Here is a 17,392-nt window from a genome sequence, read left to right as displayed (position 1 = left end):
CTTTGTTTGTTTGAACAGTGTCTGGCCTCTTTGCCCTTAGTGTTACTCCTGTTTATGGGACCCCCCCTCCACTTTCCCTAAAAGGGCAAGTCAGAAGGCACATTCCTGACCACTTCATTTCCCCTCTCCCATTCTCTTTTTCTTCTTCCCACAGTCTCTGAAGCCAGAAAAAAAATAAAATCCTCTTTTCTCATCTTTCTTCCTGATTCCAGCTAAACCTTTAGAGCAGGCTGGGATCTTTCCTTTACGACAGGAGAACTCTGTAAGCTAGATCCTCCAAGTACAGCAATTGACATGTTAAAGCAGGAGAAGAAGGAATTTGGGGAAATCTCCTCTTAGGCCAGCATGGTGACAGTACGGAATATTAATACTAAATTTGTCTTTGCATTCTTTTTTAACAGATTTCAATCTATCCTCTTCCTCTTCTCCCTCCTCCCCCACCACCACAGGCCAATAAATACCTAGGGCAGATTACAGCAAGGTTACATACAGAAGAAGGCAAAACGAAAAGCAGAGTTTAAATTTTAAAACAGTAAATATAGTTCAAGAATTATTTAAATCATTGCAAACAGTTCAACAATTAATTCCTGCTAAGTCGTGACCTGCAGAGAATAACTCTTTAGCCCATCTATGTCCTGAAAATATGCTCTTGTGCCTTACCCAGTGTTCTAATGGACTGGAAGAGTATGAATTCTCAAATGGCAGGGTTCTAAGATAATACCAGAAGTCATATATTTTGTCTGGTATTCTTTCCCACAGAATTAACTGTTCAATATTCTCTAAAATGCTTCTAGATTAAGAGACATTGCAGGTCTGTGTCCGACAGGCACATTTTTACCTGTTTCTGACAAGCATATTCCTAGTTCTCAACTAACATTTTAGTGCTCAGCCAACACACACATATGTTAATAGTCAACTTGTCTTCTCTGTCTGTAAAGGATGGTACAACAGCATTACTGAAAGCAGCCAACAAAGGGTATAATGATGTTATAGAGGAGTTGCTGAAATTCTCACCCACCCTTGGTATTTTGAAGGTAAGAGCTAAAGAGAACGTTTACCAATCTGTAAAAAAAAAAAAAAAAAGAGAGAGAGAGATTAGAAATTAAAAAGTCTATACTTGGGACTGCAGTAGAATCTGGATATAATTCACATGGTTAGTTGTATTCTTCAAAGAACATACCTACCACTTTTTAATGTTGGAGATTTATGGTCACTAGTAGAAATGAGAAGATGTTAAAAAGAATGAACCAGAGTCTGTCCGTACCTAGTTTTCCAGGAAAAAAAAAAAATAGACATACTAATGAAATCACTAAATTAGAAAGTCAACCATATTAATATATTTTGGAGGATTTGTGAAATCCTCCAGAAATCATGAAACACATGATATTGGCCCACAAAACATGAGGGACAGGCACTCATGTTTCTTTTCTTCATCACCTGGAGCTAAACACCACATTGTTCCCTTAGGTGAAATAAAATAAACCTCAAACATCTGGACACCTCAGAGAATGTGTCATTTTGGAGAGCGGGGTCTTCCAGAAAGCAGAGCCTCAAAACTCTGTTTTAAGTTTTAATCACTTTGTATTAAAATATTTCTAAACTAGAGCATATACCAGATTTGGCAGTTTTTTTCAATAAAGGATTAAGTAGTAAATATTTGAAGCTTTGCAGCCCATACAGTCTCTGTTGCAACTGCTCAACTCTGCCATTGTAGCACAAAAGCAGCCATAGAAAATACAAAACAAAAAACAAAACAAAAAACACAGTGTGGCTGCATTCCAATAAAATTTATGTATGGACATTGTATTTCTGGAATTTCATATTTTTACATGTCACAAAATATTCTTCTTCTTTTAAATCTCAGCTTGCCAAGACATAGAAAAACAGGTGACAGGTTAGATTTAGCCTGTGGGCTGTAGTTTGCTGACCCCTGGTATACACTCTCCTGTTTTCTTAAAAGAGGACACCAAACCTCTTCTAAACTTGGGATAGTGGCTTAGTACTATGGGGGCTGTGCCCCTCAGCGTTTATTGATGTGTATAAAGTCGACTTGCCCTTGAGTGGCCCCAGAGGCTTTTGGACACTCTGATCTTTATGTCCATTCTTGCTACATATCAGCTGATGCAGAGCTGCTGTTGTCAGTGTGTCACTCCTCTCCTATCACAATGAGCTGCTGCTAATCTTCCATGAACTTGGAAGCCAGAAAATTGCACTTTTCGTATTGTTTGCAAAGTAAGAATAAATAGTCTGTGAAAGTGAACTTTCTATGAATAAAAAAAAAGGAGCTTCAGAAATGGACTTTGCAATATCCAGTCTCATTCAAACAGCTCTTTTTTGGCTTGGTTTTTAATTCTTGGCCATGTTGCACATAGGTGCCATTGATAGGCTGGTTAAGATTTAGGTAAGTGAAATGTTACCATATTAGTGAACTGTCATACATACGAGGTCATACAATTAAGTTCGCGAACTCAACCTAGAAAAAGTGCTACCTACTTCATTGCTGAATATCACTATGGGCACCTTCGAAGCACTCCCATTGGAAAGCTATGCCCTGATGCCAGCGCCTAGTCCGCCCTTTAAAGCAACTTTGGAACTCTTTTTCTGGAATGGCCATCAGAGCTGTCGTAGTCTTATCTTTGATGTCCTGAATATCATCAAAATGTCTTCCTTTCAATATTTCCTTTATCTTCAGGTAAAGAAAGAAGTCACTGGGGGCCAGATCAGGTGAGTAGGGAAGGTGTTCCAATACAGTTATTTGTTTACTGGCTAAAAACTCCCTCACAAACAATGCCATGTGAGCTGGTGCATTGTCGTGATGCAAGAGCCATGACTTGTTGGCGAAAAGTTCAGGTCGTTTTCGTCTTTTTCACGCAGCCTTTTCAGCACTTCCAAATAGTAAACTTGGTTAAATCTTTGTCCACTTGGTGCAAATTCATAATGAATAATCCTGATATCAAAAAAGGTTAGCAACATTGTTGCAATAAGTTCACAAACTTAATTGTCCGACCTAGTATTATAAAAGCAAATATGGAAAAATGCTGCTTTGCTGGAATTTTTCTCTAGGTATGATATTTTGCTCGTTTACAAAAGTAAGAAAGTGGTTTTTTACTTTAAGTAGTTAATTTGAAAATCATGCTTGCATTTAGGTACTATTTACAGACGTGTGCACCTTCTGGAACAGGTGTCATGTGACTCTCCATTGTTTTTATATTAGGTTTGTGATATTCTCTTCTCTCCTTCCAGAATCCAGCTACATGCTGCACGTAGCTGCTTCCTTATTTCAATAAATATTTTAGTGAATTTCATGAAATGTCTGCAATCTATCCACTATGCCCCTCTATTCTTAGCAGTGCTCCAACTCAGGGCTCAGGGAGGTTTCCTCACCTCACATACTCTTATGCCTTCTAACTCCACAGTTGCTCTCCTGCCTGCCTGAATGAGCAGAGCATGTGTGCTCACAGGTCGACCAGTTGGCTAGCTAGCCATTCCAGCCTTGCTGGAAGTGACTCAACAAAAGCACAAAGACTCTATATGTTGTCCTTGAGGGAAGAAATGTTTGACACAGCATTGCTGCTTTTTTCCACAGCAAATTCTAATGTATATAAAACTGACCGAGTGATCGTGAGGTCATGTGCACCCTAAGCCAGATTTCTTGTTTCACTTGCAAAGAACATTGGCAATATCCACACGGACCATCTACTCTGTACCTGAGGACACTGTATTAGATGCTGACATAACTTTGGAAAGGGAATGTAAGGAAGAGTTAGGCTCCGACATTACAGTCTCATCACTCAGGCTGGTTTGTGATGAAAGCCAAGCTGCATCCTGATGGTTGTGAGCTTCCTGATACACATTGTCATTTTCTCTTAGAATGGGACATCGGCGCTCCACGCTGCAGTGCTCAGTGGGAATATTAAAACAGTCGCACTGCTCCTGGAAGCAGGGGCAGACCCAGCCCTGAGAAACAAGGTACCAGCCTTACCTTACCCATCTTTTAACTCCGTTAGTCACCAATGCAAAGAGATAAAGCAGTGTCTACCGAAACCAAAGTAGCATCTCTCTGGCTCCCGTCACTGTCTTCATACTTTGGCACAGTAATGGCATGCAGGGTTGTCATTAGGTTATGGCGGAGCAGGACCCAGAGACTTATATTAGAAACCTCTAGTCATCAGTGGTTTTCAGCTAACAATGGTGCAGCCTCCCGGGTCAGGGAGTAGGGAGGCAGTAGTTGTGGGAGTGGGGTTAATCAGTGTTCTATCATCAAATTAGTGTCCTAAAAATGTTGAAGTTCTGGTAATTTATCACCATCTTCCATAAGGTGGATGTTCATGTGTTGAGAATTGTTTGTGCGCTATTTGGTGACTATGTGGGAAGAACATTCCTTTTGTGTTATTAATAGAACTTCACTGTTACAAAATCAACCCATATTTTTTATTGTTATTATTAGTTTCAGGTGTACAAAACAATGTAATAGATATTTATACCCCTCACAAAGTGATAACCCCTCTCCCCGAATCTACTACCCCTCTGATATCTCATATAGCTTTTATAGTTCTACTGACTCTATTCCTTATGCTGTACTCCACATCCTGTGAAAATATATATATATATATATATATATATATATATATATATATATATATATATATATATATATATAATTGTAGTTGACATCCATTATTATTCAGCTTCAGCTTCAGGTGTACAGTGCAGTGATCAGGCACCTACACTTTCCATGAAGTGGTCTCCCTAATAAGACAAGTGTCCATCGGATACCCTACAAAATCTTTACATTATTGATTATATTCCCCAAACTGTCTTTCGTATCCCCGTGGCCATTTTGTGGTTACCGACTGTACTTTCTAATCCCCTCACCTTCTCCTTCATCCCATCCCCTTCCCATCTAGCAACCCTCAGCTTTTTCTCTATAGTTCTGAGACTTTTCTGAAACAGTTTGTTCATTTATTTTGTTCATTTAGTTTGTTCATTTAGTTTGTTCATTTATTCTATTCTTTAGATTCCACATATAAATGAGATCATATGTCCACCCATATTTTTTATAGCTCAAAATCCTTAGTTTATAATTAGACTAAATTTGGAGGTGGAAGATGCAAGGTAACCACAGAAAAAAAATGATTGTCATTGTATTTCCTCCTATTCAACATCTGCATAAGCAGTCAAATGTACAGATTGGGGGTCAGGGTGTGGGGACAGTAGCCTAGGAAAAGTCTTGAGAAGACACAGTAAACGACAGACTTTTGAAGGAGGACGTGAGAGCAGTGCTTAATAACAGGGGAAGACATGAAAAAGCACTTTTCACTTTATACTTGTCTACTATTTGAATTTTTATAAGCATCTACTACTGTGTTCAATTTTATTAATAATAAAACAAAAGCATATAGTATGTCATGACATTTTGAAAAGAAACCATTAAGAAGTGCAATTAAACATACAAGGGTCTCTTTCTTTTCATCCCACTTAGTATGTGGAATTATTATTTCCTCATCCCTACCTTTGAACTGTTTGAAAACAACCTTTCTGCTTATCTCTTCTTGAGATACTTAGACTTATTTTCTATAGCTGACCTGGTTGAGTGATAAGCCAGGTAAAATCACAATTGCTCTCGTATCTTTTGACCTTGGACACAGACTTCCTAAAGAGACCAATCTTGGTTGCTAAGCCATCCAGGGCTGAGTTAAGGAAAGGGGAAAACATTCTTATCTTAGAAACTGAAAAATGCAATTCCTTGTGTGACTCCTGGAATCTCAGCAATAATGGTTATGGGGAATTTTCAGTGACCACAATGTTGGACTTTGGAACCTTCCTAGAGCTACTTGAATATACATGCGGGCTGCTTATGTTGGAGTTTCATACTATAGAAACCTTTAGAGAGCTGCCAGGGAACCCCTCACCTACCAGCCACCCAGAGAAGCCAGCCTTTTTAAAGGCAGTTCTAGAAGCAAGGGTGTTAGGATTCCAGTATACATCCAGGACTCTTGAGGGGATGATCTTGGCCTTCATTCATTCATTCAACAAACACTGAGTGAATGCCCAGTAGATATCATGCACTGTGCTTGTACTGGGGAGACGATGATGAATGAGATTCACGTAGTCTCTGCCTTCATGGAGCTGATAGTTTAATGAGGCATAAACACTACTAAGTAACTGCAATACAAAGTGACAAGAGCTGTCAGCCGGGAAGTAAATGCTAGGGAATGCTTCCCAGAGAAAGTGACTTCTAAGCTCTGGGGCTCTTTTGCTCCAGGGCTTCCAAGACTTCTGCTCTGGGGCTTCAAGGCAGATGTCTGTGGAGAGGGTAACCAATGGCCCTAGTAGCTATCACCGCACCATAGCCATCGCCATGGGTGCGGTGGTCCTGTGTCCCCAATACGCCCAACTGAGGACTCAGAACGCATCTTCTCCCAGGAGCAGGGGGGAAATACATGGTTTGATGCTGTGCTAGCTTGAATATGGACCTATGGCCCTGCTCCATAATTGGTAAGATGGCCTTTAGCAGCTGGCTGAGGCACGAGCCATCATAACAGTCATCACAACCTCAGCAGCCTGAGAATTCAGCAGGGTCCAACCAAGAGAGAGAAGGAATGAGACCAGGTTCTTAGAACTATCTGGATGACACACCGAACAGTGGTGTGACGGACTAAAACTCGACAACACAGTCTGAGTATATAAAACTTATTTTAATGATAAAGGATATGGACATTCATGGAGATAGTCACACAACTTGCTGTCATACACACTGTAACTCCACAAGCTTGTAGACAGATGTACAGCTTCTTAGATCCCCTCTTCTTCCTGACTATAGAGGATCCTCTGGCTACCTTCCAGTTTGATCACCAAGGACCAATAAGCGATGCAAAGCAGTTAGTTATTGCATCCAGTCTGAGACTGGATTGAGTTTAGGTCTAAATAGGAGCATTTTTCTGCAGGCCCAGGCATTAGACCTGCAGGAACTAAGTTCCTTCTCCTGCGGGAATTAAGCCAATAGTAGAATTTGACATTGTAGAGGAACCTCTGGTTTATAGTAACATAGCATAATAATTTCCTGTCTGACTCAGTCTCACTTCAGCATCAGGGGTCTTTTGTGGTGGGCTGAGGTGCAGCCATGGGACATGCTGCACAGCACACCACTTATAACAATCTCACAAATCCCCACAAATCCTTGCATAATTCCCACAAAATGAGGTCCTAGCCAGCAGGTGAGGGTCAGGGAACAGGATCCAGCCTGGAAGGTGGGATGGCAGGAGCTTCATCTAGGATCAAGATCCCAGATAAAGCAGCTGGGGTTCCAGGCTTGGCCACAGGAAAACAAATATGTGAGACAAGTAGCATCTACATCCAAGCTCCCTCCCCCATTCTGGGTGTCTTTCTACCCTTTAATTGCCTCCCCTGAGATCCTAAGAAGATCCTTTTGATTCATCTGTAGCAGCAGTTCTCAAAGTGTGGTCTGTGGATCCCTGAGGATCCTCAAGGCCCTTTCCAGAAGTCTAAGGTCAAAACAAAATTCTTAATAGAAGGATGTTATTCGCCCTTTTCTCTGTGCTGACATTTGCTCCAATGAGGCAAAAGCAATGGTGAACAAAATTGTTGGCACCTTAGAACACAGCAAAACAGAGGCACCAAACTGTACTGGCAAATAATTTTACAAACCTTCGTAAGTTATTTTACAAATTTTGTAAATTATTTTACCAGTTTTAAAAGCATCTTTGATGAAGCAGTAAACAATTTTAATTTTACGAAATCTTGACCCGTGGTGTATGTCTTTTTAATATTCTGTATGACAAAATGGGAAGTATGCATAAAGAAGCACTTCCTTGACAACCATCACGCTTCTGTTCACTGAAGCGTGATGGTTGTCAAGGAAAAGCTTTTGTGTAATTGAATCGCAAAGTGAATCAGCCACTTTTTCATGCAACCTCATTTTGCTTGAAAGAACGACTTGTATCCACCACGTGAGCCTGAGACCTTCCTAATACTTAAAGGCTTTTCTGATGAATCAGTGGTAATATTAATGAATGTTATCTTTTGATATTATGTATGAAACATGTCAACATTTGGAAGATTTGCATAACTCAGTGAACTAATATTTTCTAAATGACCAGTGCAAAATGTTACAAATCATGTGTGGGTAAAAAAATTCCACCTGTAGATAGACCTGTGGATTTTAATGTAACAGAGTATGAAAAGTTCATTGATATGGTTTCAAATTCCACATTACAGTTACCTTTAAGAAACTACCACAGTCCTGTGTTGGTGTAGCATCAAAGAAGAATATCTACAATGATATGAAAAGGTTGTTAAAATGTTCCTCTCTTTTCTAACTACCTATCTGTGTGAAACTGAATTTTCTTCCTACGCTTCAAACCCAAAAAAAACATATCACAATAGATTGGAGGCAGAAGCAAGTATGAGAACCCAATTGTCTTCCATTAAGCTACACTTTAACGAAATATGCAACAAATTAACAGTGCTACTTTTCTCATTAATTTTTTTGTTATTTTTTGAAAATTTGGGCTTTTCTCATAAATATTTATGTTAACCTTTAATAAGTTAATAAATATATTTTTTAACTTTTTTTCAGTTTTCATTTCTAACAAGTTAAAAACAAAAGCTTGTTGGGGCCCTCAATAATTTTTAAGAGTGTAAAAATGTCTTGAGACCAAAAAGTTTGAGAACAACTGTCCCATAATGTCTATTGCATATGGTAGGGACTCACTCGCTCAATAAGTACATAAGGAATGTGTCTTAGCAGTGCTATGAAAAGAAAGGACATACAGTGAGACTGAGTCAGGTGGGAAGTGGGGGCCACTGAAACTGCTCTTCCCCAGGTAACTCTTATCCTCTGGTTGTTTCCTAACTGCTTTGTCATTGAAAGATACCTGACCTGGCTACCTGCCAGCCTGATCACCGAGGATCAAGTCCCTAGCAGACAGACTGTCTCACATAATAAACTATTTAAACATAAGTTATCAAATTTAATCTTACCTATCGCATCTCAGCCTTTTGGCTAAGATCAAGTGTAAATTTAATCTTACCAATGTTGATGTTTATTGAGCACATACTAGATATGCTAGGCATTGTGCTGGAAACGAGGATACACTGATTAATAAGACATAGACCCTGGCCTCCAGGAGATTACAGTCTAGTAAGAGATATGGCTAGATAGAAAAATAATCCTAACAATGAGATAAGAAAGTAACAGTAGTATTTATACATTTAAAACAGACCTTTAATGACTTAATACAAAACAGAAAGTCCAGTAGGGTTTTCCACCAGTGGAGAAGCAAATCAGGGTTAAGTCAGGGCCACCCCTTTGGGGACCCTAAAACCAAACCAACTGTAGGAATTCACTAATGCCTGTCTTCTCTTATTTTTATTTCAGGCCAATAAACTTCCGGCAGAACTAACCACAAATGAACGTATATTGCGTCTCCTCCGAGGTAAAGAAGGGCACAGGAAGAGCTACCTTAGTTGCATATTTGACTGAAAGGTAGAAATCTTAACCACATTGTCCAAAAAGAAATTGCTTGTAAACAGTGTTGGAAATTCTTTTAAGAAAGAAAGTGCCCCAAATGCCCACCCTGGGTCCCTGACCAGGAAGTGCTGTGCTTTGTGCCCTGAATCAAGAACAGAACAGCTCAGGGACCCCTTCCCCTCATTTAGGTGGGCTTCTCACACTGGCCTATAATCCCACTCCTGTGGGACCTAGCGGTTTTGTGGATTCCAGAGAAACTCATTTTAAACTATACTAACTTGGGCCTCTCAGTTAAACTCTAATTATTAAGCCTTCTAAGAGGTTTAAGCAAGGAGACAGAAAGACTGTAAGCTTTAAAAGACTGAAAGTCTGACCTCCAATGAATCGATGCACTTTTGCTTTTGTTTTAAATGTAAGTGTGCTAAAAGATATAACTGCATCATATTTTATATATATGTATGTCATCCCAGTGTAAAACCTATTCTTCTATCCAAGGATCATAGCCATGGTTCCTAAGACTCAACAATGTGTAAAGTTACATTATGAAAAAGCCGCACATTCCAACATGTGTTTTTCAAAGATGGACTGTTGAAGTACCGTTTCCCCAAAAATCAGACCTAGCTGGACAATCAGCTCCAATGCATCTTTTGGAGCAAAAACTAATGGCGTAATTAATGCATTAATATATTAATTCAATTAAATTTAATGAAATTACTTAAACCAATTTAATTAAATAATATATTAATTTAATTAACCCGGGCCATATATTAATTTTTGCTCCAAAAAGATGCAGTAGAGCTGATTGTCCGGCTAGGTCTGATTTTCGGGGAAACACACAGTATGAAAAAGACAAATTGTTTCTTTGTGAGTTGATCCTCAACTTATTCCTAATATGTAAAAATCATTTTCACCTGGAGTCCATATTGTAGGTATGGTAGGATACAAATGGCAAGTTTGGGAATTCAGAAAATTACAAACCACAGGAAATTTAAGCTTGTTTCTTTGAGCTTTTATTTTGGGTCTAGTTTTGGCAATTTATTTCCCTTGCCATAACTAAGTAGACTTAACATACTGTGGAATCTTGAGCTTCCAACACAACATAGCGTGATATAATGACTTTGCGATCTTTGGATAAAATGTGATGTATGCAAGTACGGTATATTGCTATTACTATTGTAGGAGAATAAGTAATAACAGACTGTTATTAGTGTTTAATAAGTGTTCATCTATGCATGTTCTTGAGCTGATTGATTCCAGAATTTTATTGAATTATTTCTTTGAAGGGAGTGTCAAATGTTATATTTGATGCACTCTATACTCAATGGTGTCTAAATACCTCAGTCAGTGCCTAATTGCACACACAAAAAGAAACCTTTCCATAATCTACTATAATAAACACTGATGGTGTTTATGTTATGTAAACATTTCTTTTGTTTTCTCATTGATGTTTTGCTTTGGTTTCCAGCCAATGTTCTATGTAAAGACATGTTAAAATGGAGGGAAATGTTATAATCCCAAAAGATTTTTTTAAACCAATTTTCAGTGTTACTAAAAGCAGTATCTTTAAGTCAGTAAGCAATGGAATATAATTTTTGAAATTAGAAGGTTATTCTCTTAAAGTTTGTTATGATCAATAAAATAACCAAGCAACAAAAATCATGTTATTTTGATTACTATCTCAAGCAAAGCCGGCAATGAGCAACCCTCAGCCCCCAGAGATACCTGCAGCCTGACTAGCTGTGCAACATGTCTGCAATCTAATTTCAGGATGAAAAATTAGAAAGCTCTGTCTCTATTGCTAAAATACCCACATATAAACATTTTTGTAGCTAAAAAGCAGTTAGCTACTAGCCAATTTCCTCATTGATTTTCTTTTATTCAGCAAAGTTGTACAAATACACATTTCATGGGAATTTCATATAGCTGTATTTATTTTGAAGAGGAAAATAATGTGGCCTTATATGCTGTATATTTTACCCCTGTAGTTGTCTCGTAGGTCAAAAATGGTTGCTCATCGCTGATATAAATCAAAACAGTATTATGAGTATTGATAACAAAGCTCCAAAAGACAAAATGGGATGAAATCAGAAACAGTGTTTTTCACTAAAACATAATGTCCTTGGCCTATTCATTAGATCGTTCTATGTGGATAATGTTCTTGATGAATATTAGGGCCATTAAAAATGAATCCAGTAGCTTTAACAACATTTAATGGAGGCCTTCTTACTGTAGGTAAGAGGTCTCCAGCTTAGAAGGCTCACATTTGCTCTAGATGAGATTATGTTATCCATAGCAGGGAATATGATTATATTAATCACTCACCAAAGACTGAATAAAAGGTCTGTTATTTAAAGTTAAATTGCATTTATTTTGCACACAGGTAGATGGTTCTTATTTCATGTCAATCTAATTCACAATTCAATGAGCTCTTCATCCTAAGACTCAGAACTAGCAATTCTTATGCAAATCATGTGCTTAATTGAACCACAAAGTTTTTCATTATATCGATTTGTTTGATGAAATATTCCACGTTGTAATTCAAAATAAAGTTAATGTACTACCCAATTTGCCTTTACTGCTTTTTCCTGTTTCTTTTTAATCAGAAGTTATTTCTATGTGATTTTAATAAAATGGAATTTTAGAGTTAATAATTCAGCTCAGTATACTTTGTTACTTACGGACTTTGATTTCATTATTTCTACAGTGGATAACTTGTAATGACTTCAAAGGTTTTTCATTCGTTCAGACAAAAATTCTTGGGATCGTCACAGAAGATACGAAAAATAGAAACTCTAATCATACATCAGGATGATTTGATACAGGCGTGCCTCGTTTCATTGCACTTCAGAGATACTGCTTTTTTTCAAATTGAAGGCAAGACCCTCCATCAGTAAAAAGATTATGACTCGCTTTATTGCAGTAATCTGGAACTGAACCTTCGATATTTTCAAGGTATACTTGTATGCCTTGTGAAAGGATTCCCCTCCGCCCCCCGCACCTAGTTAACTAACACATCCATCACGTCAGATATTGATCGTGTGTGCGCACGTGTATCTTAATTTCTATTTTTATTGTCTGTAATGCTTCTCACCCCTCAGCCCTTTGCAGTGGCTTTGTCTTCTGAAGTAGCTGATGGTTGTGCACAACTTCTTGTTTAGGAAATAAATATTTGCAATGGTAACATTTGCGTTGGAGCCTGGAGAACACCGTAGCCATCCTGGCTTCCTCTCCTGCTCCAGCCACCCTCTGCAACCACAAGAAAGCTATGTCTCATCATTACCGCACACTGGGGCCTGGAGCTAAGGTTCAAATTAAAATAAATGGTGTTCTTGAAATGATTCTAGTGACCAGTAGAACTATCAGAGGATAAAAGCACTCCCAACTGCCAGGCTGGCTGGAATCCAACGGAGATACCTCGGTTTTGAGGGGGGCCTGCCCTGCAGATTATAGGGGTGAGAAGCTGAGGTCCTAATTTCATAACAAAGTGGTTTTGATGCTAGAACTGGCTGAGCCTCACAGGTAGTGACCAGGTGGAGTCTGCAGATTATTAATAACAATAGAAACTAGCTATCGTTTGTTGAAGGACTGTTATGTGCTAAGTACTTTACATAGATAATCTCATAAAGTGTATATGTATTTTCTCATTTACCCCTGACAACAGCCCTGTGATACAAGCACTGTTACTATCCCCGTCTTGCAACTGAGAAAACTGGCTTTGAGAGATCACCTCCCTCATAGTGTTGGCTTGGTGCTGTCCTCCAACTTTTGGGTTTTGCTTTTTTAGTGTGGGAAAGCCAGGGAGAGTGGTGCCCAGATGAAGTCACAGTTGTACCATGAAGGCAGAGAGGATGGAGAGTACGGGACATATTTTTCAAAATATGTAGAGGTAGAGGTGATGATAATTGGTGATTAACTGAACACAGAGCATGAGAAGAGAGTTAGGAATTATACTTATACTAAGGTATGTCAGGAGACCCTCAGACCATCCCCAGTTTTGCTGGGACTCCCAGGGCTCATCATGGCTGAGATGACAGCAAAAAGGTATATAGCAAAATCAGGAAAGGGAAAAGGAAATGGAGTCAAGATAGAGGAAACCAGGTACAAGCTTTCAAGGATCCTCTCCTGATGAATTCACACAGGACAAGCTTAATTCCTCTAGTGATGAGTTGTGACAACACTGCAAAGTGTTGTCTACTGGGGAAGCTCATTAGAGACTCACCCAGGCTTTTAAATGGAAGCTGGTCACATAAGCGCCCTCTGGCGAGTATTTACCAAAATTCCAGACTTGCAGAAAGAAAACAGGCATTCAGCATAAACCACATTGTTTGTACAAACAATTTAGGCACAGTGAGCCTTTATAATTTAGGGAAAGTCTTATATCAGTTTAGGGAACTGTTTGCCAGCCAAGTCCCCAGATGCCAGCCAATGGCCAACTCTGTAAACAAGATTTCTAACGATAGCAGACCTAGACCTAGCAGTCTAGGTCTGTTATGTGAACTCTTTTCCACACACAAGGTTTACATGGTGGATGGTGCCAATAATTGTACTAAGAAATAGGAAAGAACAGCAGAGTTTGGGGTGGAGACAGAGAGAGAGAGAGAGAGAGAGAGAGAGAGAGAGAGAGAGAGAGAGAGAGAGAGAGAGAGAGTTTCGACATTTTAAGTTTGAAGAATGTGTGCAATTGATTCCAGAAAGCAGTTGTAAGTAGCAGCTTAATGTTTAGGACTAGACTTACTGATTTGGGGCATGATCTACACAGGAGTTATGGTCAAAGTCATGGGATGAAAGACGGAGACTCTGGTAAGAGGAAAAAACTGAGAAGGAACTGTAGTGCAGGGGTTCCTGCCGACTACGCCAAGTGTCATGCGGGGTGTCAGGTGGGGTCTCTGGTCCCACTCCCCACATAAGAACGCAGGACATGGTGAGGCCAAACAGGAACACCCACGGAGCCATAGGTAGGGGAGTCATATCTCTATACTCTCGCTGGCAGCTGGGTTGGAGACACAGGAACCAGGAGCAACACAATTCTCAACCCTCACTGTGCCGCTTGCAGGCTCAGCCACCATCTTCTTGCTAGCTCCCCCTTTTTCTGCTAGCGTAGCCACGGCAGTTATATTAGTGCCCAATGGCTCACTGGTTACAGCTGACGGCCAACTAGCCACAGCTGCTGGCCATTTGATCACAGTCGATGGCCATTTACTACCTGAGCCAGCACCTTTCTATGTGAGGCCGAGAGCCTGGAAACTGCTTTTTGGGGCTCTGTCCCCACAGGAACTTTGAAGCAAGAAGGAAAAGTAGCTAAAAGGAGGAGGAGATGGAGGAGGAGGAGGAGGAGGAGAAATGAAACGGACAGCAGTGGCCAGTGAAACATATATCAAAGAAGAAGAAAGTCTTGAGGAGAGGAGAGTGGGCAACAAACCCCACGAAGAAGCATGGCCACCTAACGTAAGGGCTGACAAACGCCAGACTTCTGTTTGCTCCAGGGCTAGCATTCTTTGGTGACTGAACAAGCTCATCAAGGGAACTTGTTCAGTCACCAAAGAACGCTAGCCCTGTGTTGGAGAGGTTACGGATGACTGGTCCTGGTGACTAGTCAGGACCTGGAGCTAAGGTTCAAATTAAACAGTTGTCTTGAAATGATTCTAGTTGTGATCGGTAGACCTGTATCTGTGAAGCCACTCCTAGCACTTTCTAGGAATTATTGTCAACATTCAGCGTACATTGCCTCTGTTCTGTCACCAAGAAACAAGTACTTTGTGTCCCACTGTAGAGATGTAAGATTCTAGCGCAATGTAGATGGGCCTATGAGTTGATGTTTTACTACCTTCTTGGTAAAATGAGACAAAATAGGTTTATGTATGCTGGTCAATTGGTTTCAATGAGTGTGTTTTATCTCTCTCTCTGACAAGATGTTAACAAATTTGTGCATAGAACTATGTTAAGGTGAGCAGAGCCACATCGTATTAGGGTTTTTCCATGCCATTATTCCACATCAGTTTTTGTACTTACTTGTGCTTTAAAATATGGAGAAAAATTAAAACAAACCAAAAACAAGTTATATGCTCTCTGTGCAGAATTAGAATGATTTATTTCACATTCCTCTAACTGAGGGCCCGAGGAAGTTTTTTTTACTCTGCTTAACTTATGAACACAATGAGATAAACAGGGGTAGTTTTCTCCAGGCTCTCTGACTACTATATTCTAGGACTTTCCAGACCCACTAATGTGTATTTAACTACTAGCCCTCAGTTAAATACACATTAGTGGGTCTGGAAAGTCCCAGAATCTTTTCCTGGTGCTCTTACCCTTACTTTTAGCAATACTTCAAGATAATTTAAAACTATGAGTGAAGTTATATTTTAACAATTGAAGGAAGTTAATTAAAGACTTTCAGTTCTCAGATGCCTTGTCAGCTTTATCTCGGTCAACAGAAAGAATTACTTCTCCCATCTTTAGTCTCTTCTTCCTTCCCTCACTAGGATTTAAACGCTAATATTTGACAAGGGAAATGCTGTTAGTAGTCCCACTTCCCACAGTTGGACTTGTAAGCATAACCTTAGAAAGAAAGTCTTCAGTTTACAAGAGTTGGACTTTATTTTAGGAAACATTAGACCGAAAAATACCCCACACAAAAGAAAGTGTGTCATGTGACTGAATCCTCCAGAGAAGGGAACACTATTGTGAAACTCGGCCAAGTTTCAAGTTATTGCAATGCTGGTGGCATTGGATCTGAGTGGAAGTTACACTGTAACCCATGACTGGATTAATCACCAAACCAAATATTGTTACCCGGGTGAGCAATATTTTACCATAAGTCTGAACAACAATGTCCCATTTCTGAGTCAGTCATAATGACTGGCACTAAAGTCATGAGTTGTAGCCATAAGCTATTTTAAATGAAGATGTAAATGAAGATGTCCTCCTCTGATATTCTTGTCCTTGTGTAGTCCCCCACCTATACTGTATCAGGACTGGTCTGTGTGATCATTAAAGAATGGCCAAAGTGATGGCATGTCACCTTTGAGGATAGAGCATAAAAGACATTGTGGCTCTGCCTGTTCTCTCTTGAATCACTCACTCTGAAGGAAGTCAGCTGCCAAGTCTTGAGGACACTCAAGCAGCCCTATGGAGAAGCCCATGTCGAAAGGAACTGAGGCTCCCTGCCAGCAGCTCCTTGGAAGCAGATCCTCCAGTCTCAGTCAAGCTTTCACATGATGGTAACCTGACTGATACCTTGACCACAACCTCATAAGAGAACCTGAGTCAGAACCATCCAAAACCCCTGGCTGACAGAAACTATTATATAATAAATGTTTGTTCTTTTAATCTACTACATTTTGGGAGTAATTTTTTATGAACCAATAGATAGCTAATGTAAGTATGTAATATGTAAAAACTCATCAAACTGTACATGTAAGCTTTGTACACTTTATATATGTGTTAAATATTCATAAAAAAAGAAAAAAGTCTATCAAAAAGAGGTTCTCAAAAATGCTCAACTTGAAACTCCCTAGGGATTTGGCAGAAGTGTTAACTCAAGGTCTCCTTGAGTTATATTTCACCAAAATGTGTTGGCAATGTATAGCCCTACTAGCCTGACAGGGAGAGAGATGTGAGCTGACCACTTACTCCTATTCCTGTGTTCAACTGTCATCCTCCCACTATCCATTTTTTTAAATTTCTTTTTACTTTTTATTGGGGAATATTGGAGAATAGTGTGTTTCTCCAGGGCCCATCAGCTCCAAGTCATTGTCCTTCAATCCAGTTGTGGAGGATGCAGCTCACGGGCCCATGTGGGAATCAAACTGGCAACCCTGTTATTCAGAGCTCGCGGTCTAACTAACAGAGCCATCCGTCTGTCCCCCACATGTGATTCTTTAGAGCCACCTCTAGTTGCTG

General features: G+C 39.6%; 1 protein-coding gene across 3 annotated transcripts in view; it reads left to right on the top strand.

Annotated features, from left to right (window-relative positions):
• The window catches only part of ANKRD29 (ankyrin repeat domain 29), a 43,307-nt gene extending 33,155 nt beyond the window's left edge, over window positions 1-10,152 (top strand). For 2 of the 3 annotated variants that reach the window (XM_033135618.1, XM_033135619.1), the window contains exons 8-10: window positions 939-1,034; window positions 3,871-3,969; window positions 9,401-10,152. In XM_033135618.1, coding sequence (XP_032991509.1) covers window positions 939-1,034; window positions 3,871-3,969; window positions 9,401-9,505 — 300 coding nt within the window. In that variant the 3' untranslated portion in view covers window positions 9,506-10,152. The remainder of the gene's footprint in view (window positions 1-938; window positions 1,035-3,870; window positions 3,970-9,400) is intronic. The other variant, XM_033135620.1, reaches the window with a different exon arrangement.
• Window positions 10,153-17,392: the final 7,240 nt, after the last annotated feature.

Source organism: Rhinolophus ferrumequinum, chromosome 19 (genome assembly GCF_004115265.2).
Source record: "Rhinolophus ferrumequinum isolate MPI-CBG mRhiFer1 chromosome 19, mRhiFer1_v1.p, whole genome shotgun sequence".
In the NCBI taxonomy this organism is placed as follows: domain Eukaryota; kingdom Metazoa; phylum Chordata; class Mammalia; order Chiroptera; family Rhinolophidae; genus Rhinolophus; species Rhinolophus ferrumequinum.
This window is presented reverse-complemented; position numbering and strand designations above follow the sequence as displayed.